Source organism: Phoca vitulina, unplaced genomic scaffold, assembly GCF_004348235.1.
Source record: "Phoca vitulina isolate PV1807 unplaced genomic scaffold, GSC_HSeal_1.0 scaffold3, whole genome shotgun sequence".
NCBI classification, from domain to species: Eukaryota; Metazoa; Chordata; class Mammalia; order Carnivora; family Phocidae; genus Phoca; species Phoca vitulina.
The window spans coordinates 79,603,131-79,629,122 of record NW_022589706.1 but is presented as its reverse complement, the minus strand read 5'-3'; the positions used below and the strand labels follow the sequence as shown (position 1 = coordinate 79,629,122).

The following is a 25,992-nucleotide window of genomic DNA, read 5'->3' as shown; positions in this document are numbered from 1 at the left end:
GCCATATGGTTTCATTGAGTTGTAAGGGAGAAAAAAAAGAGGAGGAGAAGGGGGGGGCAGAGCATGTCATCAGTATCCATTCTATTATTATAAATTGTTAGCAAATTACTGGGGCACATTACCAATATGTATTCTAAGCAAAAATATGGAGGACAAATAAAACTTGAAAGAAGTGTAATCTATATACATAATAAAATAGATAAACTTTTCTTTGTCATTAGGAATAAATAACAAACATTCACATAAAAATCATAATTTGGGGGCCCCTGAGTGGCTCAGTCTGTTAAGTGTCTACCTTCAGCTCAGGTCATGATCCCGGGGTCCTGGATCGAGCCCCACATCAGGTTCCCTGCTCAGTGGGAGTCTGCTTCTCCCTCTCCCTCTGTCCCTCCCCCTATGCTCATGCTCTGTGTCCCACTTTCTCTCTCTCTCAAGTAGATGAATAAAGTCTTTTAAAAAAATCATAATTTGTATTAATATTTATGCAGTCAAACCAAGATTTAATCACTATTCTGTAAAACCTATTAACATCTCCTATGATACCATGCTTGGCTTATTTCCTAGCAGCCTCATGCTTTTGCATAGGTTTTAAATGTGCTCAAACACATTCCCCAGGGTTTTTTTCCTTACTATATTAGTCTCTTTTTCTTTTGGTAATGTCATTGAGTTAACTACTACTTTTGTACGTGATGAAATGTATTAGGAGTCACTTCAAATGTTGGCACCACTATGAGCATGGTCTTTCCCTTTACTTGAACTCAGAATTAAGAGTTTTCGTTCTTGTTTTTTTCTATTCCAGTCCCAGAAGAAGTTTTCACTGTAGAAGTTATCTGTAGGCAGTCTTACACTTTCTAGCAGCAGTCCACAACCAGGCCCTAACTTCTCCAGGACGCTACACAGGATCGACTTAATTATGTATTAAGCTAAGAGACATTCTCTCAAATGAGTTTAAATGCATTTTATCTTTAGCTAACCTACATGATATGTAAAAAAATATGCCTTAAAAACAATGCTTCTGCTCCAAATAAATCAAGGTCAAAATAAATGAAGAGCTCAAGATGACATCAGGCCCATTTGTCTAAGTCCTGGTGTTGTGTGGATGAAGAGCAGCAGCTAGTTATGACAATAGGTGATGCATCCAAAGTAATGGCCAAATTCCTTAACATTTTTCCATTTCTAAACCGTCCTTAAAGAAACTCATATATAGGGTCACACCATTCTCACGGTAGTCCAGCAGAGCAACCATGCCATCTGGATTTGTGTTTTCCCTAAAAAGAACTGGTAATTTTTGAAGTTAGCTAGGATTTCATAGCTTCATTTGTTCTTCAGCTCCTATCATAAAAGATTTTACTCTTTCTGGCCTCTGTTCTTTCAGTTTGCCTTTGATTGATTTCATGTAATCTTTGATGTACTTCTTGTAGGCTTCTTTTGTGAAGCTGGTTTCCTGAAAGTGATGGTCCATGACAATAGCAACATCAGTGATTACCGTGCTTCCAGTACCTTTGCCCTCAGGGACTTCAGTGGAAGCATTTCCACCATTAGTGAATCATCAATGTTACCCTCTGTCCTCCTGACCACCTTCCCCTCCACCTCCAGGCACAGCCCATCTATGATCTCCCAAATCTTATAGATGTCGGAAAACATCTTATCATGGCTGAGGAAGTCCTGGTAGATGATCATGAGGGCAGCTGGAGAGAGACCACTGCGGAGCTAATTTAGCCGGAGCCTAGAGCTCTGAGCTAGTGATACAGCCTGAGCAGCACTGGCGGGCAGGACGGAGTGGGCAGAAAAGCCACACTCCCAAGTTTTAAATGTAAGAGGATAGGATCCTTCTCCAAGAGTCACCTTCTGGTATGTTACCATTTCCTCTGCCTGTCCTCCTTCCCTCGAGAGTCCAAGACTAAGACTTTGGAGTTCTTATAGTAATAGAAAGAGGAATTAGGAAACCAGCAGAGTGGACTCAGATAAGGGCAGGATTCAGATTCTGGAGCTACAATGAGTAAATTATTCACCAAATTCTCTTAGGAAGAAGTCTAAGGAAGCTTCTTTCTTAGCCATTATCTTCTAAACCTTCCCATTTTTCAAGGCATAATCTTCTGACAAGTCTATTTTTTGGCAATTCATTTCATCCTTACAAATAAATTTTTGTTAATTGAAGTAGAGTCAAACATAATGTTACGTTAATTTCAGATGTACAACATAGTGATTCCACAACTCTATATGTTATGCTATGCTCACCACAAGTGTGGCTACCATCTGTCACCCTACTTCACTATTACAATACCACTGACTATATTCCCTATGCTCTACCTTTCATCCCTGTGACTTACTTATTCCATAACTGGAAGCCTGTATTTACCACTCTCCTTCTCCCATTTTGCCCATCCTCCCTTTTCCCGCTGGCAACCATTAGCTTGCTCCCTATATTTATGGGTCTGTTTCTGCTTTTTTTTGTTGTTGTTGGTTTCTTTTGTTTTTTAGATTCCACATATAAGTAAAATCATATGGTGTTTGTCTTTCTCTGACTCATTTCACTTATTATAATATGCTCTAGGTCCAACCATGTTGTCACAAATGGCAAGAGCTCATTTTTTATGGCTGAATAACATTCCATTGTGTGTATATATATATACACACACACTACACCTTCTTTATCCATTCTTCTATCAATGGACACTTAGGTTGCTTCCATATCTTGACAATTGTAAATAAAACTGCAATAAACAGAGAGGTGCATATATCTTTTCCTTACAAAGAAATTATGTGAAGTTGACAGAATCCAGAATCCAGTGAACACAACATCCTCCTGTTCAGTTGATCACTCCCATTTTTCTCTTTACTTTCCTATTCCACCATCCATAATACTTGCTCTAATATCAAAAATATTTCTAGACTGCAGGCTCAGTGAGGACAGGATTCACATCTGGCTTATATCTGTAGTTTCACTGCTCCATCCTAGTACCTGGCACAGCTCCTGGAAGGAAGTATACTCAGTACTGATGGGAGGAATGACTGAAGCAATGAATAAACAATAAATCCTCTACTGGGATACACAGACATTCTCTCTGTGGAAGGCAGATCTAAAAGGAAAGCCATGACCTGGATCCCTCTCTTCCTCTGAAAGGAAAGAACTAACTCATTAAATCCTTTTCACTGGTGGCCTGGGTGGCTTAGTGGGTTGAGCATCTGCCTTCGGCTCTGGTCATGATCCCAGAGTCCTGAGATAGAGTCCGGCATCCGGCTCCCTGCTCAGCGAGGAGTCTGCTTCTCCCTCTGCCCAACCCCCGACCTGCTCTCTCTCTTAAAAAATAAAAATAAAAAATCATTTTTTTAAATATACCCCTTTCATTGTAAGTACTTCTAATTCTATCACTATCACTTTTTTTTCATATCATTTCCACTCAGGGAAAAATCCAATGAAGGCAGAATTACAGACCTGATACTCTATGGATAAGTAAAGCACAGAGTAAACTGAATGGATTTCTACACAACTAGGTAATTTTACAACGTTAAATATTTGATCAAAATATGCATAATTGCCAAGCGACCACATGACTTATTTGATGACTGATGAATGTCGTACAAATTTTTTTTAAAATTCTTCCTTGATTTCCTTATGGAAGAAAGAGATTTTCATTTGCAACTCAAGTAATTTCTAAGTGGTGAATTGTCAGAAAGAAATAATCTGCCTTTCAAAAGAAAATGGTTTAGTTTAGAATTAGTAAACAGGACATGTGGAATCTCATTAAATTCATTTATGATTTATCACATATTTTCACAGGCCTTTCTGAGAAGAAATAGTAAATAATAACTTTTGATAATTATTATTTTCAGCATGCATTTATTTTGAAGCAGGGTTGTATCAATATATTTATTATCAGGTTGCCTCAAAGTTATTTCTATACACTACCTTGTGTGTCATAAAAACTACAAGAAAGAAAACATTATTCATTACCAGACATCCAGGTCTACTTGTAGAATAATCACTGCAGAGTTTTGGAGAAATATATTCTACACCAGGAAACTAAAGAATACAAAATGTTCACAAATCACATGCTACCTTTTCTTGAAGCTAATAAAACTTTCTGTGCCAGTCTATTTTACCTGAAAATGTTTAGATGAAAAAAACAATGATAACAAGAAGAAAGGATGCTAACAAGTATTGAGGTCTCCCTCTTGCCTCCTGTTGTTGAAAGTCTGTTGAAACTACTTGCCCCCTAATTATTCTGTAAATTAGATTTTTTTAATATTCACTTTCAAATGAGGAAACTTGGGTTCAAAGAAGTCAATGTTTTGGGGAGGTTGCTAAAATATGTTTAACTCCAAATCCCGTTATTCCTGCCCCCAAGAAACTAATAAAGAGTTTCCTCTCTAGAACATACTGATAAATTGCCCGTAACATCCATCTCCAGCTTGCACTCCACAAACACTGCTGCTCACCTGCTCCCAGCCAAGCTCAGAAGTCAGACCCTCCGGGTCTGCACAGGAAACAGGTTACTGTCACTCACCCTTATCAGAGTGTCCTCATGGTCAGCCCGAAAACTAAGGCACCAAATGTCCAAAGCCATATACCAAATGAACGTGTTTAGATTGCTTGCAAGATATGTTCACACCAGAGAAATGAAGAGATTCAAGTCTTGTCATCGTATTTCAAAAAAAATCTGCATCTCGGGTTTCTGATTTACCCTCAGTGTGTTATGGCATTCCAACGTGAGCAGAATCCTCCAGGAGAAACCAGAGTCTCTGCCCGGGAGGAAGGCGGAGACTGATTTCTGGTGACAGAGATTAGAAGAGGACAAATGGGTAGACTTCGGAAGTGTGTGAGGAAAAGGGATCTGAGAAGTGAGAACACACACACAAGCAGAAAGTGGAGCGAAATTCCAAAAGCCAGCGACACCTACCAAGTACGCGTCTAGCTGTACCCGCAGCCTGCAGCAGGTTACACACACACACACACACACACACACACACACACACACGCTCTTGACGACAAATCTTCTGGGATCCTGCCTCTGCTTTGGGGGTGAATGGTTTAATTGGTTTAGAAAAGAACAGCCCATAAGAAATGTCTGAGAGCAGGGACCTCAGCAAAATATCTTGAAGTTAAAAAAGGAAAAATCAATCACGTACAGATTTTATTTTATTTTTTAAGATTTTATTTATTCATTTGAGACAGATACGGAGAGAGAGAGCATGAGAGGGGGAGAGGCAGAGGGAGAAGCAGCCTCCCAGCCAAGCCAGGAGCCAGACGTGGGGCTCGATCCCAGGACCCTGGGATCATGACCTGAGCCAAAGACAGACGCCCAACCATCTGAGCCACCCAGGCGCCCCTCATGTACAGATTTTAATTACAACTGAGGAAGTGCAGCCCTTCCTGAGCGTCTCAACCCGCCACGCTCCCGCTGCGTGGCTACAAGTAGCGAATGAATGAAATGCGAAGGGCGCGACGGAGGAAAGGAGCGCAATAGTAGCCCGCGAAGGGGTTCGTCAGCTCCGCGGCCCCCACAACGTCACCAAAGCATGGCACTGTACGAGACTATAAAGCCAGCTGCAGCGCCTGAACCTCAGTGCTCCAGCCAGGGCCCGGGAACCAGAGCAGAGGCAACCCCGGAGTTCTCTGCTGGTGACAGCTCCTAACGTCTCCCTTCCCTCCCATCTCATTCTTCCTGCCTGCTCGAGTCGGAAACTCCTCCGAGAAAGTGACTCCCCTGCTACCCATCACCTGCTGGCTCCAAGCATCTCATAACCAGCAAGGGCTGCGGTAGCTTCTCCACCTTGCTTCCAGGCAGGGCTGAGGTCCGCCCAGCAGCAAAGGGACCGGGAAGCGGAGAATAACTTCGAGGGAGTCGGCTCCGGCTGGCGGCGGTGAGTGGGGAGATCCGGGGCTGCAGACCCGTGGCGATGGGCACTCTCCCCGCAGCCGCCAACTGGACGGACGGTGCGGGCACCGCGGGCGCGGACGCCGGGAACCTGAGTGCGGCGCTCGCGGCAGGGTCGGCTGAGGCTGAGTGGCTGCATCTGCTGGTCCAAGCCGGCAACCTCTCGGCCTCCTCCTCCGCGCCGGGACTGCCTGCGGCCTCCCCCGCACCTACGCAGCCCCGGGCCAACCTCACCAACCAGTTCGTGCAGCCGTCCTGGCGCATCGCCCTCTGGTCCCTAGCATACGGCGTGGTGGTGGCCGTGGCGGTCTTCGGGAATCTCATCGTCATCTGGATCATCCTGGCCCACAAGCGCATGAGGACCGTCACCAACTACTTCCTCGTGAACCTGGCTTTCTCCGACGCCTCCATGGCTGCCTTCAACACCTTAATCAACTTCATCTATGCGCTTCACAGCGAGTGGTACTTCGGCGCCAACTACTGTCGCTTCCAGAACTTCTTCCCTATCACGGCGGTGTTCGCCAGCATCTACTCTATGACGGCCATTGCGGTGGACAGGTGAGGAGAGAATAGGGAGGAATGGGGGGAAAGGGAGAGAGGAGAGCTGGGCAGTGGGATAAGGTTACCAAGGACATGGTGACAAGATGGATTTGATGAAAGGAAAGGGCCTAGGAAAGAGTTCTTGGAGAAAGGAGGTCACTAACACATGGGTAGTGCTCCAACTGGCTGAACCAGTTTCTGCTTCTATGGCCTCCCTCACTCTCCCCAACCCCTGATCCCACTAAGGGCATCTAGAGGGACTGAGAAGACCAATGAGGGAGATGGGGAAAATCTGTCATTCCAAGAGGGACAAACTCAGCTAGAAACAATACTAGCAAGCTTTCCCAAATGGCTTCAAACAATTGCTACAAAACTTATGTTCTCTGTAAAGGGTGCTTTTTGGTCTTCCTTCTCTCTGTTAGTCACTATTCTGTCAGAGAAATGGACGATGAGTCACCCTCCACCCTTCCCCCCCTCTCTCTGGTCTGCTGGTCCTCAACCCCACCCACCCTATTCCCTATCCTTGCTCCAAAGCCAATATTGGCTTGGCCTCCCAGTCATGGAACATCCAATAGAGGTAACGATGTCCCTCCAAAAGACTGCTTTATGCTGAAAGTTTCCACAGTGACTTGGGTTAGATTTCACTTTCAATAATCTGAGGAGGCTATGAGCTGGGTACACCTTGTTCCTGGAAGATTACATTCAGCCAAATGTTTCAGACGATGGGGGGAAAATCCTAAATAATGAGATGTACCACTTTATAGCTATTTAAGATGATGTTTTAGAATGTTCCCCCATCTACAGTGGGGATTCTGAGATTCTTAAAACAATTAAAAGAAGCCTGATAGACTGCCAATATTTGTTCTCATATTTAAGTTTTTAAAATTTCTGTTTGCATTTGCTTTCTCCTATGGAACATTATGAAATATGCATAATTGTGTTAAGACAATGGTAAACCCCTACTTATTACTGAAAGCTGGTTACACTAATTCAGTATTATTCTAAAACCCAACACCACCAGTTGATTCGTGTCTATTCTGTGACTGACAGCTGCATGGGGGATGTAGGGGGGTGATGTGACTTTAACTTCAAGCCTCAATGTTCTTAACCGTGAAAAGAAAAGAGCACTTTTTTTCTATATTAACAACCTGTTTCAAAATGAAATTTTGACTTAATATTCTTACTACATTAGCATTTTTAGAAGGCCTCTAAAACTAATCTTCCCTTTATCTCTGATCTTCCACATGTATCTCTTCCTTCACTTTTGTAGGAACAGGAGTGAGTGCAAAGAAGGAACAAAATCAGCTCCAAGTTGAGGAATAGGTGAAATTGCCTCTAATTTTCTCCACCAAGATAGAAACAAATGTTCCTTTAGCTTGAGCATCTTCCCTTTTGTTTTGTTTTGGTTTCCTTTTCCTTCTTTTTTTAAATTACTTATAAACATGTGATTTTCAATGGGATCAGGAAGGGAATTAGTGTATCGTGTTATAAAATTCTTGCCATCTTCTTGAAATATTAATAATTCCTAATGAGATTTGATGAAATTTTAGTGTTGTGAAATTGGTATTTCAAGTCTGAGGGGCAAAAAGTTATTTTCCAGTTATTTTCTGCCAACAGTTAGACAAAATCTGAAGTGGTCTTGGAGTTATTTTAAGATAATGCTATTTCATCACAGTCACTGATTTGAAATTAATGAATACTTTACTTCTTCTTTACTATTTCTTTAGTAGAAAACATTATTTAATCAGCAAAACAATACAAAATTTATCGAGCATGCAATTTGCAACAAAATTTGAAGCATGCTCAGCTTAGATACTGAAAATCTTTTTAAAAACTGTTATTTAAAGTAATACTTTGTGCACAGAATTGATGAAAAGAAATACAGACATATAGAAAAACCTGTTTAAGATAATTTTTAGAATCAAAGATCATTCAAATATAACAGTTATTAGAATTTTCAATAGTTTACCATCCTGTGGAATCTTTCTGCACTTGTGTGTTATCAAACATGAACTGGAAAAGCTAGTCCTGTGGTATTTGCCATTACTTTATAGATTCAAGTTTGCAAGGTTTACCCTCTCTGAGAAATTTCAGGTGAGTCATGGTGCCTTTGGTTATGGTTGCATGGACTCTCCACCCCATATAGGATATAGGCAATAGTATGTGCTCACAGAAATTATATTTTCCTGTATAATTAATGCTTTATTGAAATAATCATAAAGGTTATTAGTTCCCTAATTAGTTCTTATTGATAAAGGAATACATCATTTAGACTGTGATGTGAATACTTGTCTTATTGAATTGTGTTTTCTATCCTCATTTAATATAAACTGAATTGTATTCTTCCAGCCTAAATAGAAAACATATTTAACTCACTCTGTCCCTCTGCATAAAATCAAAAAGATCCTCTGAGCTTGAAAACTACTTTAGCTTTGACTCAGACACAAATGGCTTTTCTTCAGCTAGAGCAAAATGGTTGCAATCTCCTATGAACTTGGAAATTTTAGACCTGACTATAGATATTCCCTTAATGAACACATGTATTTTACAAATGGAGAACCTCAAGCTAACTGTCACACATTTTGTTTTGTTTTGTTTTTGTATAATTCTAGTAATTCTACCAAATATGTGCATGTGAGGTCACAGGTTCTGGTCTTATCCTGATACGTGTTACCTTTTGTTTTGTTAAAAATTTCTGCAAAACTCTTTTTTATTGGCTCAGAAACCATCTTTCAGTTCTACACAGTTCCCTCTTGCCTGGAAGTCTACTTCAGCATCCCTACCCATCAATACACACACACACACACACACACACACACACACACACACACACACACTGGAATTATTTGCCAATCAGGTCACTGTTTCTCTTCACCATCCTTCCCAAATTTACCATTTTGAACTTTAACATTTAAACATAACATTTATTCAAAAGATGCTAAACTTTCCCAAGATCATGCAGTAGAGCCAAGATTCAAACCACTGTAACCCACTCAAGGGTCTGTGCTATTCTCAGCCTCTATGTTAGTAAAATGGCTCCTAAGGAATTCTGATGGTTGTAGAGTTTAATTAGACAAATTATTACCTTCATTTAAATTAGAATTTAGTGCTTGTTTATACTATATAAACTATATATCTATATATTATATATCTTAAATGTACATTTAACACATCTTACGTATATAGTACCTTTATTGTAATTGAGAATGTAGATAATAGAAAATTATTAATATAATACAAATATTGTCATTTTATTCATTTATGGCCATATACCACTTGATATGTGGGAATATATTAAGAAACAGAAAATATTTTCTTCCGTTTTCTAAGCACATTTTTGAGATTAAGTTAGAAACTCTAGGAAGGGTTTATTAATATATAGTAAAGGAAAATTTCAGAACTCATACTCCAGTATTGATTGTAATATTTAATTAGAGAATTTTTAAAATGACATTCACTCTTTCTTACCTGGAAACCTTAAGGAACCATTTCAGTATGTCTTATTTAATAGTCCTAAAACATTAACAAAGACAGCAAAAAATACTTTATATTCTTCAAATCCAGGGACACACCCCCAGCATGAATAATTGTAAAAGAAGTATTTTATCTAACTGAACTGTTTTATTTTTCATCCAAATAGATAAAAGTTGATCTTATATGCTACTCTTCATTTTTTTTTTAATTTCTTTAGGAAGATCCTTTTTCATAAAGCTGTTATGCAGAGTATTCATAGAACATCTATTTCTTTTGAAGTTTATTATGGACAAATAAAAAATATGTAGTTATAAAAAATCATGAGACCTCGGGGCGCCTGGGTGGCTCAGTCATTAAGCGTCTGCCTTCGGCTCAGGTCATGATCCCAGGGTCCTGGGATCGAGCCCTACATCGGGCTCCCTGTTCCGCAGGAAGCCTGCTTCTCCCTCTCCCACTCCCCCTGCTTGTGTTTCCTCTCTCGCTGTGTCTCTCTCTGTCAAATAAATAAATAAAATCTTAAAAAAAAAATCATGAGGCCTCAATGTGATAAAAATTACCTAAATGTACTGTGGTTACTTTTACATCACTGTTATGAATATTATGGATATAAACACTTCAGTAAATTTTTAAAAACTCCCTCATCAGTCTTTAATTCTGGTGCCCTGAGCCAAACTCCTCATTCCTCTCTATTTTAGGGACAGCTACTATCCATGCAGGTAATATTCTTTATTAGTGTTATGGTAAGACTTGATTCAATATTTAACCCAGATGATGAATTGGATGAGTTTAGCCTAAGATTAATTGCTCTATCTTTGCTTTATTTACAAAATAGTAACTAAAACTATGTTTGGGGAAAGATTGTTTTTAGGGTATTTACTGTGAATCTTCAGCTCTTTCTACAATTTATAGTTGTTATCTAAGGATTTTAAAACATCCCATTTATATCTACTAAAATTACTGCTGTAGTGAGCTGTGAACATTCTGTTAAAATTATAGTGCAAATTCTTATAAAATTAATCATGAGCACATAGTGAAAGCAATAAATATACATTAATTGAATGGGTGAAACATACGATCATTATAGTATAAGATATAATCACAAGTGGCTCTTCTATAGCTAGCAGAACTCTAGTTGATATCAAGGTTACATTCACCACAATGGGAAAGACGATGTTGAAAAAAAGTTTGCAGCATATTTAACAAACCTAGTGTAAAGACAAAACCTTAAAATATAACACATTCTTACACACTAATAAGAAGATACAGCATTAATATAAAAAGAACAAAAGACATAAACAGAGAGTTCATAGAAGAAAAAAATGTCTAACAAACATAAAATTATGGGCTGCTTACATTCCATATCTCCATTTCTTCACCTGCTCTTTGCTCCTCAAGCTACTCAAATCTGAATTCGTCTCCCAAAACTCTTATCTGAAGATAGGTTGTGAAACCCAGTGGGCATTTCACTCCTTAACTTCCTTGATTTTTCAGTAGTATTCCTATCAGGTAGCTCACTGCTTCTTGGCTTCCAACTTCCCAGGTCCCATCCTTCATCCTTGGTCTGTCTTCCATGCTTACATTTCTGATTCTCTGCCTCTATCTAGTGATTAAATACATAGGTTCCTCAATGCTAAATCCTGGGCCTGAGTTTGTCCTAACTTTATTCTCTCTCCCCAAGTAAGCTCATCCAAGCCCATCACCTTATTTTTCACTTTTGAATAAAGAGCTCCCATTTTTTTCTATTATCTAATTGGTTTTCTTCTGGATTATAAAGATACATAACAATCTGTGCAGTAGACAAATATAAATGAATGAAAAATTAAGACTGGAGAAAATACTAAAAAATCAGGGTGAAGTTATAACATAGATATTTAAGGTAAAGAGTTCTAATCATTAATGAAAAGTTGAGCTTCAGATATGTCTGCAACTCTTGATATACATGCAAAAAAACACAATTAGTAATATAGCTTACACCGTCCATAAAAACAATACATACACATTCATTAAGGGCTAAGGAATTTCTGGTATTGAGTTTTAAGAAATTCTTTGTATGGGTAATAAAGAGGACACTGTCCTAACCCACACTGTCACCAATGTTTGTTAAGTGTTCCTCTGGGTGAGCTAAAGGCAGATGCCAAAGCAGAATTCAGTGAATGAAATCCTCAGGGTACCAATTCTCTATTTCAATAGTTTCCAGATGTTCAGGTTTGATGCATTGAAGAAATTACAAGAAGGTATAAAGTACATTTCCCCCAGAAGTATTTCTCTCACCTGAACTTTGGATATAGTTTGAGAAGCAGAGAACTCAAAGTTGTAAGTTATGGCTAAAGCCCTCTAAATCATCTTCCTTCCAGGCCCCAATCCCTGATCCTTATCTATCCTCTATACCAGTCTTTTAGTCCAATGTATTATTTCAATCATTCATTTTAAGAGGCACATATGCACAGTGTAAAAAATACAAAAATATATCTAACAATGAATCATGGATCACTACATCAAAAGCTAATGAAGTACTGTATGGTGACTAACATAACATAATAAAAAAAATAAAAATAAATAAATTTACATATGCTTATCCTACTCCTCACATATAGCCAGCCTATGATCTTCATATTCATATTTCAACTCTCATTTCTGTGATATATTTATATAATCTCACATTATATGTATGACATATATACACATCTCTCGTGCACAGTACATTATATACATGCATAAATACAGATGTCTTTCCTTTAACTACTAAAATAATGTCACATTATTGTCATTTTTAATTTAATAAACTGTTATTAAACTTTTATTGAACAAATTATAAATCTTGGACATTATTTGATATGAGAATATAGAGATTTATCTTGTTCTATAATATTCTTTAAATTTTTAATAGACAATACATATATTTTGTTTAAAACTCAGTAAATGGCTCACAATTTAAAATCCTATATCTAAACCTTCTTCGAGCTCTGGTTATGTATATTCAATTATCTACTTGACATTTCCACTTGGATGTATAAAAAGCCCCTTAAACTCCACCAAATGCATTACCTTACCTCTAAACCTTTTCCTTTTCCAGTGTTCCCCATTTCAACAAACAGTACAAGCATCCATTCAGTTGTTCAAATAGCTCCCAAATCTATTACCTTTTTTCTGTCTCTACCTCAGTTTCCCAAGTCCAAGCTACCATCATGGTCACACAAAGAATGTTGCTTTCAAAATATATGTAAGAACATGATTCTGCACCCCTGCTTAAAACCCCACATGTTTGCTCATTGCTCTTATGAGAAAAAGAATATTCTTTTTTTTTTTTAATTTTTCCTCTCATACCATAACTCAACTGACCTAATCTCTGTTCCGCACGCTCCTATCTTCTTTCAAGTCCCTGAACGTATGATGCTCTATTTTTGCCACAAAGCTTTTTTTTTATGTTATGTTAATCACCATATATTACATCATTAGTTTTTGATGTAGTGTTCCATGACTCATTGTTTGCGTATAACACCCAGTGCTCCATGCATTACGTGCCCTCTTTAATACCCATCACCAGGCTAACCCATCCCCCTACCCCCATCCCCTCTAGAACCCTCAGTTTGTTTCTCAGAGTCCATAGTCTCTTGTGGTTCATCTCCCCCTCCGATTTCCCCCCTTCATTTTTCCCTTCCTACTATCTTCTTCTTTTTTTTAACATATAATGTATTATTTGTTTCAGAGGTACAAGTCTGTGATTCAACAGTTACACAATTCATAGTGCTCACCAAGCACATACCCTCCCCAATGTCTATCACCCAGCCAGCCCATCCCTCCCACCCCCCACCACGCCAGCAACCCTCAGTTTGTTTCCTGAGATTAACAATTTCTCATATCAGTGAGGTCATATGATAAATGTCTTTCTCTGATTGACTTATTTCACTCAGCATAATACCCTACAGTTCCATCCATGTCATTGCAAATGGCAAGATTTCATTCCTTTGATGGCTGCATAATATTCCATAGTATATATATATACCACATCTTCTTTATCCATGCATCTGCCGATGGACATCTTGGCTCTTTCCACAGTTTGGCTATGGTGGACATTGCTGCTGTAAACATCAGGGTGCACGTACCCCTTCCGATCCCTACATTTGTATCTTTGGGGTAAATATCCAGTAGTGCAAATGCTGGATCATACGGTAGCTCATTTTCAACTTTTTGAGGAACCTCCATACTGTTTTCCAGAATGGCTGCACCAGCTTGCATTCCCACCAACAGTGTAGGAGGGTTCCCCTTTCTCTGCATCCCCACCAACATCTGTCCTTTCCTGACTTGTTAATTTTAGCCATTCTGACTGGTGTGAGGTGGTATCTCATTGAGGTTTTGATTTGGATTTCCCTGATGCCGAGTGATGTTGAGCACTTTTTCCTGTGTCTGTTGGCCATTTGGATGTCTTCTTTGGAAAAATGTCTGTTCATGTCTTCTGCCCACTTCTTGATTGGATCATTTGTTCTTTGGGTGTTGAGTTTAAGAAGTTCTTTATAGATTTTGGATACTAGCCCTTTATCTGATATGTCATTTGCAAATATCTTCTCCCATTCTGTCAGTTGTCTTTTGGTTTTGTGGACTGTTTCTTTTGCTGTGCAAAAGCTTTTTATCTTGATGAAGTCCCAATAGTTCATTTTTGCCCTTGCTTCCCTTGCCTTTGGCGATGTTTCTAGGAAGCAGTTGCTGCAGCTGAGGTCAAAGAGGTTGCTGCCTGTGTTCTCCTCTAGGATTTTGATGGACTCCTGTCTCACATTGAGGTCTTTCAACCATTTGGAGTCTATTTTTGTGTGTGGTGTAAGGAAATGGTCCAGTTTCATTCTTCTCCATGTGGCTGTCCAATTTTCCCAACACCATTTGTTGAAGAAACTGTCTTTTTTCCATTGGACATTCTTTCCTGCTTTGTCAAAGATTAGTGGACCATAGAGTTGAGGGTCCACTTCTGGGCTCTCTGTTCTGTTCCATTGATCTATGTGTCTGTTTTTGTGCCAATACCATACTGTCTTGATGATGACAGCTTTGTAATAGAGCTTGAAGTCCGGAATTGTGATGCCACCAGCTTTGCTCTTCTTTTTCAACATTCCTCTGGCTATTCAGGGTCTTTTCTTGTTCCATACAAATTTTAGGATTATTTGTTCCATTTCTTTGAAAAAAGTGGATGGTATTTTGATAGGGATTGCATTGAATGTGTAGATTGCTCTAGGTAGCATTGACATCTTCACAATATTTGTTCTTCCAATCCATGACCATGGAACGTTTTCCCATTTCTTTGTGTCTTCCTCAATTTCTGTCATGAGTATTTTATAGTTTTCTGAGTACAGATCCTTTGCCTCTTTGGTTAGATTTATTCCTAGGTATCTTATGGTTTTGGGTGCAATTGTAAATGGGATCGACTCCTTAATTTCTCTTTCTTCTGTCTTGTTGTTGGTGTATAGGAATGCCACTGACTTCTGTGCATTGATTTTATATCCTGCCACTTTACTGAATTTCTGTATGAGTTCTAGCAGTTTTGGGGTGGAGTCTTTTGGGTTTTCCACATAAAGTATCATATCCTCTGCAAAGAGGGAGAGTTTCACTTCTTCTTTGCCGTTTCAGTGCCTTTTATTTCTTTTTGTTGTCTGATTGCTGTGGCTAGGACTTCTAATACTATGTTGCATAGCAGTGGTGATAGTGGACATCCCTGCTGTGTTTCTGACCTTAGGGGGAAAGCTCTCAGTTTTTCCCCATTGAGAATGATATTCGCTGTGGGTTTTTCATAGATGGTTTTTATGAGATTGAGGTATATACCCTCTATCTCTACACTCTGAAGAGTTTTGATCAAGAAAGGATGCTGTACTTCGTCAAGTGATTTTTCTGCATCTACTGAGAGGATCATATGGTTCTCGTTCTTTCTTTTATTAATGTATTGTATCACACTGATTGATTTGCAGATGTTGAACCAAACTTGCAGCCCAAGAATAAATCCCACTTGGTCGTGGTGAATAATCCTTTTAATGTACTGTTGGATCCTACTGGTTAGTATTTTGGTGAGAATTTTTGCATCCATGTTCATCAGGGATATTGGTCTATAATTCTTTTTGTTGGGGTCTTTGTCTGGTTTTGGGATCAAGGTAATGTGGGCCTCATAGAATGAGTTTGGACGTTTTCCTTCCATTTCTATTTTTTGGAACAGTTTCAGAAGAATAGGTATTAATTCTTCTTTAAAAATTTGTAGAATTCCCCTTGGAAACCATCTGGCCCTGGGCTCTTGTTTGTTGGGATATTTTTGATTACTGCTTCAATTTCCTTAGTGGTTATGGGTCTGTTCAGGTTTTCTATTTCTTCCTGGTTCAGTTTTGATAGTTTATACATCTCTAGGAATGCACCCATTTCTTCCAGATTATCTAATTTGCTGGCATATAGTTGCTCATAATATGTTCTCAGCACATCTCAGTCATGGCATTTCTCATATATTAAATTTCATATTTATACTTAAGAATATTTGATTAATAATTTCCTCTAATAGACTTGTAAATTCCATAAAGACAGGTTCAATTCTGATCTTAGTGCTTTTTGTATCCTTATGCTTATCATAGTGGTTTGCACATGGTAAGGACACAATCCGGACTGCTGAATAAATGAATCATAAGAGTAATTAAACAAATGAAAATTAAAGTAATGAGATACAACTCTTTATTAAAATTGGCAGAAATTGGTAAGTATGTAATGAACAGAGCATTTTTACATATAGTTTTAGATTGAGCCATATGCAATTGCCATTTTTTATAGTTTATTTTTTTAAGACTTTATTTATTTATTTCAGGGAGGGAGCACAAAGGGAGAAGCAGACTCCCTGCTGAGCAGGAAGCCCAATGTGGGGCTCAATCCCAGGACCCTGAGATCATGACCTGAGCTGAAGGCAGATGCTTAACCGACTGAGCCACCCAGGCACCCTGCCATTTTTTATAGTTTAAAATGTCATATTTTATATGGTTTAGCCTAACAGTTGGATATATTTTGTCAAAACCTTTCAGGAGTTCAATTTGCCAATATATTCGGGAATATTTTTCTTTCCTCTTTCTCTCTTTTTTTTCTTTTTTTAGAGAGAAAGAGAGAGAGGTTGTACACAGGAGAGAGCAGGGGGCGGGCAGAGGGAGAGGGAGAAAGAAAATCCTAAGCAGGAGCCCATCACAGGGCTCAATCTCAGGACCCTAAGATTGTGATCTGAGCCAAAATCAAGAGTCAGACCCTTAACCGACTGAGCCGTGTAGGTGCCCCTCAAGGATGTTTTTCAAACCAAAATTAACTGAAAACATTAAAAATCCCTAAAAAAAGCAAATGACCAAATAAATGATGGGGTATCTATGAGGCCAAAATGAAATTTAAAAGTCATATGTTTGAATATATAACATCAGTCCTCTCAAGTCTCCAGGCACACATGTATAAATGTGGTAACATTAGCATAAATATCTAAATTTTTTTAGCTCATAACCTTTACTTATAAACTACTTCTTGCCAGTCTCCAATAATTTCAGAATCCCTAGGGAGGTCTGATAACAGTTCATCAGTAGTCCTCTTTAGCACTTCTAATCTCCCCATCCCGCCCTAGGGGAAAAAGAGAAGAAAAAGCAGTGTCTTCACATTGGTACAGAGCATGACAGTTTCTCTGGAGGAGGAAGCCATGTCCTTCTCCAGATTGTTGTTTGGGGCACATTGCATCCAAATCTGCGAAACTCATAAGTTACAAACTTTATCCTTTGCTTGAAATTTTTGTGATGACTATTTGTGTTGAGAGAGAATTTAGAAGAATGATCTTGTCCCTAATCTTTCTTCCATTAACAATTTCCTAATGACCAATAGTCCTTCATCTTCTACTTGCAACTCTCTCTCCTTGGGGCTCAGCCATAAATGGTATGTCCAGGATAGGGAATTGTCCATACCTCCTCTTCCCCATGCCTCATCACTCTGAGCATAAATCATTTTTATTGAGGCTTGCTCACTTGTACATTAAATAAATGCTGCAAAATAGACAATTGGGGTTTGCAGCCCTACCACTTCATTAGACACAGTCAGAGTCTGAATCCCATTTTAGACTCAGCAGAATCTCTAACACATGAGGGATTTTTAGACTATGGATTTAACAGTCTGATATAATTCCATATGTACAGCAAGGTTGATTTGCTCTGAATGGTGAGACTTTGGGGAATTTTATTTTGTTTTGTACTTTTCTTTTTAAATTATTTACAACATGCACTTCTTTTATATGAAACAAATTATTAATTAATTAAAGTTCTATAGATAGTGGTGAAGGAACGTACATGTGAATGTACGTAATACCTGAACTGTACACTTAAAAATAGTTAAAATGGTAAATTTCATGTATGTTTTACCACAGTACAAATTTTTAAAATATTGAGTATTTTTTAAAGAACCAATAGTGACTGAGGATATATGCCAAACAAGTTGGGACTCCAGAACAGAACAACTTGATTAAGCTTTGTATAGACATTCTTGTGGTAGATGTTTTATGGCAACATTTTTAAACACATTTTCTAGGCTGAATTCAAATTTATGAAGAAATCTCTGGCAAAAGAGTACTGTTAACCTTATAACAGATTATTCTGTAGGCTGTGAAATCTTTTTCCCAAGCATTGTATAATAATATCTCAGATGTGTGGATAATATAAAAGCCTGGCTAAATATACAAGGATAAACTTAGTTTGGTATGTGACATAGGTTTTTAAATATTTGCTTAAATCCCCCATTTTGAGCTTTTATTATCACTTATGAGATTTTTTTCCTTCCTATCTGCCCAACTATCAGGCTTATTTAAAAGTCTTTTTTTTATGCACACCTGTTAGTAAGGAAAATATGTATATGATTTTTTGGGGGGGAGAGAAGATAGTGTCATTTTATTTTATTTTAAAACATTAAAGAAATTTTAATTAAAAAAAATTTTAAGTTCCAGTACAGTTAACATACAGTGTTATATTAGTTTCAGGTGTAGAGTGTAGTGATTCAGCACTTCCATACAACACCCAGAGCTCATCACGACAAGTGCACTCCTTAATCCCCATCGCCTATTTCACCCATCTCCCGACCGACCTCCAAGATAGTATTATTTTAAGCCAGCATTTAAGATCATAGATTAAATAATAAAAGAATAGGAAGGAATGGGAAAGTGGATTGAAAGAAGTCAAAAATCATTAAATAAGTATATGATTATATCACTAAACAAGAGCGGGCTTAGTTTTGTGCTGGAGCTGCTTTATACCGGTTAAAGGGAATCAATCGCACACATTTCTTCCCAACTCTGCATTTAGTGATGTTACTTTGGTAGCCTGAAACCATGGTAGGAGTTTACACCACGAAAATCTGCAAACACTAGAAATCAGAGTTTTGTTTTCAGTTTGGTTTTTTTCTGCAGAGTGCTTGTAGTTAAACATTTACCAGCACACAACTCATTATATTTGTAGTCACTCAACAGGTATTTCGTGAGTACCTTCTAAGTACTAAACATGGTATAGGAATGGTACACATTGGGATAAACGAGGTAGATATGGCTCATACACTAATGAAACCAATTAATATATCTAGCTTGAACCCCTCAACTCTATTCCAGAATCTTAAATCCAACAACTTATTCAACTTTACCATTGAGATGTCTAACAGGCATCTCAGACTTTACTGAGATTGAGGTGTCTCCAGACTTTACTGAGTTCCGATATTCCTCCAAACTTACTCCTCCTGCAGTCTTCTGAGGTCAAAATCTGAGCCTCAGATCAAAACTTTTAGACATATTCTTGACTCATCTCTTCTTTCATATTCCATATCCAACCCATCAGCAAATCTAACACCTCTATTTTCAGAATATATGTAGAACCTAATCACTTCTTAAGGTGTCTACTGTTGCCTCCCTAGTCTTGGTCAATCCATTTCTCACCTCACCTGTTTTCCTACTCCTACTCTTGCTCCTTTTTGATTTGTTCTAAATGAAACCACCAGAGTGATCCTGTTAATAATGAATCTGGTCATTTTCCCCTCAGCAAAGTCTCCAATAGCTCCCCAGTTCTCTCAGGGTAGAAATCAAAGTTCTTACAATGGTCTGTAAGAATCTGTAGTAACTGGTCCTTTGTTACTCTCTGATCTTATCTCCTGCTACTCACCACTCCACCACTCTGCTCCACCATCATTAGTCTCCTCTGTTTCAGCAATATACTAGTCATATTTCCACTTCAGGTTCTTACGTTCTGTGTGAAACATGCTTTCTCCAGATAGCCACATTTCTCATTCCCTGTACTACTTCTGAACCATGACTACTCTACTTAAAATTGCTTAAAAAAAAAATTGCTTTATTCTTTATCACACGTATCACCTTCTGAAATACTATATAATTAGTTCATCTTTATTGCTTATTGTTTTTTGTCTATCTGTCCTACTGAGTTATAAGTTCCATGAGGACCAGACTAGACCTGTATTTCAATTAAATGAATGAAAAATAAAGTTCATGATAACTGTAAGAACACCTAGTAGGGGAAAGCACATGTGGAGTGTTAGAACAGAAAAAGACAGAAATTGTAGAAGCATCTTTAAAGTTCATTGTACAGAGGAATAGAAAATATCTCCTAATAAATTAACTATGAGTAGTTAATATTTAAATAAAAATAAAACATCTTAAATACTCTATTCAGCCTAAAGCATGATTATATTATTCAGCTGAATTATATATAAAGAAAAAGACTTGGAGATTTTCAAAGCATAAGGAACAATTCTGAAAAGGCAAAATACTCATAAAATTGAGTGTTTATGTTGAGTAAGAACTATTAATCACAATTCAGAATTCCCAGATGAATAAACCTATTAAGTTTAAAAGATGGCACAGCACCATGTATATTGATTTTTATACCTTCAAATTGAATAGATATATGTAGGTAGCTTTTTCCAGTAAGCTAACTACATAGTATAAAATAAATTCAAAATTCTTAAACTATGCATCATGTTTTCATTAGCTTAAAATATTTTACTCCTTAAATCAGAATATTTTCAATATCTCAACAGAGACTTACATAATCCTAATTTCATGGTGAAATATTTCAGAATCAAACAAAATGAGGATAATCCAATATTATTGTTTTAAAAAATAATAGATTAAAATATCTTTCCTATACTATACTATATTATTACTGGCAATCTTCATTCACCAGTCACAGAACCATTGCTGATAAATATCTCTAATGAACAGGAATGAAACAGAGAAACATATAAAATGATACCAATTTTATAGCTTTAGCAGCTCACAAACAGAACACCGTATGCTGAAGATTAAATAAATAAATAGATGAATAAATATTTGTGTGAACAGATTGCCAGTTTTATACATGCACTTCTCACTCGGCACAAATTTCAGTTACCAGATTTAGTTATATATCAGTCCTCTCAAGAACATGGCTAAAATTTTAGTTACCAAGTCATATTAACTGTAATGTGGTGGTGAGGTGTGAAGAAAGGGCACGTGTTCTTGATTCCTGTGATTAGGTCTAGTCATTTACTGAGCACATGTCTCTGGCCTGTGAACTTCTGAAGTGTTTTTCTTTTTCTTCCCCCTTAGATGGCACAGGATGCCTAGAGTGGGCTGGGGTGGGATACCTCCCTTCTACTTGGAAGGCCATCCGGGGCTGGATTTGGCTATAACTTTCCCCCAGGACAGTTAGACTCTGGTAATACCCTATCTGATTAGGCTCTGGCTAACTAGTTCCCCTGCAGGCAGACCTTATTAAGAACAGTCTTTGATGTGTTTCACTTGGTTCCTCTTCCTCTCTCCTTGCCAGAGCATGAGGGGCTGTTTCTCCTGATAGTTACCATGGTAACATGGTCAAGTTCCTGGAGATAAATCTGATAATATTGTGGGGGCTCCGTTATGATTGGGTCTCCCTGAAGTCTTTAACGCTCAGATATGTCCACTCGGAGCCTCCAGCAATTCACATACTACAGCTCAGGTACCAGTTCTGATGAAATTTTTGCTTGTGAGCCTCTGCTCAGATATTTGCCTGTCTGCCTAATCTTAGGTGCAGTGGTTTTCCCTGCATCCTACCCTGTCTTCCAGATCTGAGAAAAGTTGTTGATTTTTCAGTCTGTGCAACTTTTTACTTGTTAGGATGGAGTAGCAACTTCCAAGCTCCCTACATGCACAACCAGAAACCAGAAGTCCCATGATACTTTCTTTTACAAAAAAAAAAACAACACTTATTTTTTAACATTTCTAATGTTTAAAATTACACTGTATGAAATATTAGTTTTACTATTTTTTCATTTCCTTATGTATACATAACTGAAAGTAAGATTTTTAAAATTTTTGACAGATTTTTAAAGGTCCCAGAAAATCTGTCATTTGTCTCATTGATTTTTTTTTAAAGATTTTATTTATTTATTTGACAGAGAGAGACAGCGAGAGAGGGAACACAAGCAAGGGGAGTGGGAGAGGGAGAAGCTGGCTCTCCGCTGAGCAGGGAGCCCGATGCGGGGCTCAATCCCAGGACCCTGGGATCATGACCTGAGCCGAAGGCAGACACTTAATGACTGAGCCACCCAGGCGCCCTTCTCATTGATTATTAAGATTATTTTGCACAGTTTCAACTTACATGGTCATTTTGATGTTCCCATAATACTTGGCAAAGTGAGAACTGCTGGCATGGCAAGTATCACAACCTAATTGCCTAAGTTTGGTAATAAATAAATACTTTTGTCTCAGGCATTTACACACTATATAGATAGTACATATAGACCATTCTATTCGCCAAACATAATTATCATATTATTCAAGAATAAATCTTGCCATTTGCAATGATGTGGATGGAGCTAGAAAGTATAATAATTAGCAAAATAAATCAGTCAGAGAAAGACAAATACCATATGATTTCACTCATATGTGGAATTTAAGAAATAAAACAAATATGCAAAGGGGAAATAAAGAAGGGGGGGGCAAACCAAGAAACAGACTCTTAACTATAGACAACAAACTGATGGTTACCAAAGGAGAAGTGAGGGGGGCGATGGGTGAAACAGGTGATGGGGTTAAGGAGGGCACTTGTGATGAGCACCGGGTGATGTATGGAAGTGTTGAATCACTATATTGTACACCTGAAACTAATATTACACTGTATGTTAACTAACTGGAATTTAAATAAAAACTAAAGGGGATAGTAAAAAGGGAAAAATGAAGGGGGGGAAATCAGAGGGGGAGACGAACCATGAGAGACTATGGACTCTGAGAAACAAACTGAGGGTTCTAGAGGGGAGGGGGTGGGGGGATGGGTTAGCCCGGTGATGGGTATTAAGGAGGGTACATATTGCATGGAGGACTGGGTGTTATACGCAAACAATGAATCATGGAACACTACATCAAAAACTAATGATGTAATGTATGGTGACTAACATAATAAAATAAAATTATTTAATAAAAAAATAAAAATAAAATAAATAAAAACTAAAAAAAAGTACCTTTGTCAGAGATACAAATTATATAGCTGTGCAAAGAGAATTTAAAAGGAAAATGAGAGAAAGGAAGGATCCAGTAGGAAAGACAACCCAGAGAAATAGAAATTGGCTGAATACCAGAAACTATTAATATATATTGTCAAAAATAAGCAAATGATCATCTAAATGAATTTTGAAATGCATCCAAGATAACTCAATACACATTCCTAACAGAATTCTTGGTGAATTACAATATATGGTACTTTCTTAACATGATAAACAAATATTTATCCCCAAACACAATATGTGAGAACTATATGAAATAAACTTTACACACACACACACACACACACACACACACACACACACACAGGCTTGAAAATGAAGACATATAGTAAAAAAACTAAACCGTAAAAATGTAATCGTTGTCTTAAGGCTCAATGTAATTCTAGTAAAACCACAGTGGAAGTTGAATAGAATCTAAAATAGTCTACTACAGTTTTTCTGACAGTAAGTTGGTGGGACTAACCAAGAAATGTTTGTTAATAATAAAAATAATAATAAAGGGAATTGCTAATGAGAATGAGAAAGTATTATAAGTTATAATAAATGAAAAAATTTGGAACTGTTGAACAAGAACCAAGTCAGGTTGATAATATATGTAATGAAATTCCTACACGTATGAGATTATACAAAGAAAATATCACAAGCCAATAAAAGCATAATTAGTCAAAATAAGAAATTTGGAATTTATCTAATTATTTTGGAAAAACACAAGTAAGTTAGAGTCTCACTTTACACCATGTGCTAATAGAAATATCAGATAGACTAAATAGTTAAAATATAACAATTAAACCATGAAGAATAAAATAGAAAAACTTATTAAATAATCTTAGGTGGGAAAAAAATTTCTAAGCATCAGGACAGCAAAAGAATACAGAGAAAGCTATTAGTTGATTTGACTGTAAGAAACTATATAACCAAAACTTTATATAGTTTAACCACAAAATCAAAAGTATTAAAGCATAATTAAATAGCAAGCAAACTGTTTTAGTTATTTTCAATGTAAGTGATAGACACAAGGTTAATAACTTTAACTTATAATGAGCTCCTATAAATCAATAAGAAAATATTAATGCAAAAATGCAAAATGACAGTTTTTAAAGGAATAAAACTACTACATAAATAAATGAAAAAATATTTATCTTAACAATAACCAAAGAAATATACATTCATTTAAAAATATTTTATGTTAATACAGTGCTAATGAAAGTTAGGAAAGCAGGCATTCTAATTTTTTGCTGGTGGAAACAAATCAGAACATTTTGAGAAATCAATTTGGTAATGTATATATTAAAATTGCTCATTCCATTAGACACAGCAATTCTAACTCCAGGTATCTATCCATAAAAAATAAGGTTGCAAAGAATGACTTTATTGGGGGCCTGGGTGGCTCAGTTGGTTAAGCGACTGCCTTCGGCTCAGGTCATGATCCTGGAGTCCCTGGATTGAGTCCCGCATCGGGCTCGCTGCTCGGCAGGGGCTCTGCTTCTCCCTCTGACCCTCCCCCCTCTGATGTGCTCTCTCTCATTTCTCTCTCTCTCAAATAAATAAATAAAATCTTAAAAAAAAAAAAGAATGACTTTATTGTTTGCAGTTTTTTCACATCATAAAAGGTCAGAAATAGACATTCTTATGCACGTTTTAGGATATTATGTAGTAATTAAGAATAGTATTTTGATAATATTTATATTCAAAGAGCATGCAATCAAATATTAATTATAGAGAATGTAGATAATTATAAACAGGTACAAGATATAATTATATAATGATACATGCATAAGTATGCATATGCATAAATAAAATAGTAAAAAGGAAATGAAAAATGAACCAAGATATATAGCAATATTGTCCCTTAGTGGCGGGATTATGGGGAATTTGTATTTTCTTTTTTTTAATTTTATTTATTTATTTGAGAGAGAGAGAGAGAGAGCAAGGGAGAGAGAGAGAAAGAGAATGAGCACAGGGAGGGGCAGAGGGAGAGGGAGAAGCGGGCTCCCCACTCAGGGAAGGATTCCAGGACCCTGGGATCATGACCTGAGCTGAAGGCAGACGTTTAACCAACTGATCGACCCAGAAGCCCGTGCATTTTCTTAATATACCCTAGTATCCTCGGTTTAATAATCTGAGGGCAAAATGTAACTTTCTATAAAGCGGGATAAGATTATTTTTCCACAATTTCATTTTGTAGAAAGACCTGAATGTTCATATGCTTTCTCATTACTCTGTTACTTTGCTAGAAGCCTGGACAATGGTTTTGCCTTTGCTGTAACCTGTTCCTTAGAACTCATCCTGAGGTTCTTTACATGTACCTGTGCCCGCAAAGCTCTGGAGTTATATAATAGGGGATATTTAATGACCCTTTGTACAATATTTTCCATTCATCTGCTATTTGGATATGGTTCCAGCATTTGTTAATTTTTAGGGAAAATCACTCTGATAGGTTGTTTTAAAAAATCCTACAAGCACCACATATATAAAGTTTCAAAATAAATCAAGAGAAGTGTTGACATTGTCTGATGTGATGAACTCTCCTGAGTACATCAAGTTCATTAATCATGTTCACATCTTC

General features: G+C 37.4%; 1 protein-coding gene and 1 pseudogene across 1 annotated transcript in view; one reads left to right on the top strand and one right to left on the bottom strand.

Annotated features, from left to right (window-relative positions):
* Positions 1-1,159: 1,159 nt before the first annotated feature.
* On the bottom strand, positions 1,160-1,680 carry LOC116628497 (annotated as a pseudogene).
* Positions 1,681-5,448: 3,768 nt separating this feature from the next.
* Positions 5,449-25,992, top strand: part of TACR3 (tachykinin receptor 3) — a 73,073-nt gene continuing 52,529 nt past the window's right edge. Inside the window, exon 1 of the mRNA XM_032400931.1 lies at positions 5,449-6,437. Within this exon, the coding sequence (XP_032256822.1) occupies positions 5,902-6,437 (536 nt within the window). The 5' untranslated portion in view covers positions 5,449-5,901. The remainder of the gene's footprint in view (positions 6,438-25,992) is intronic.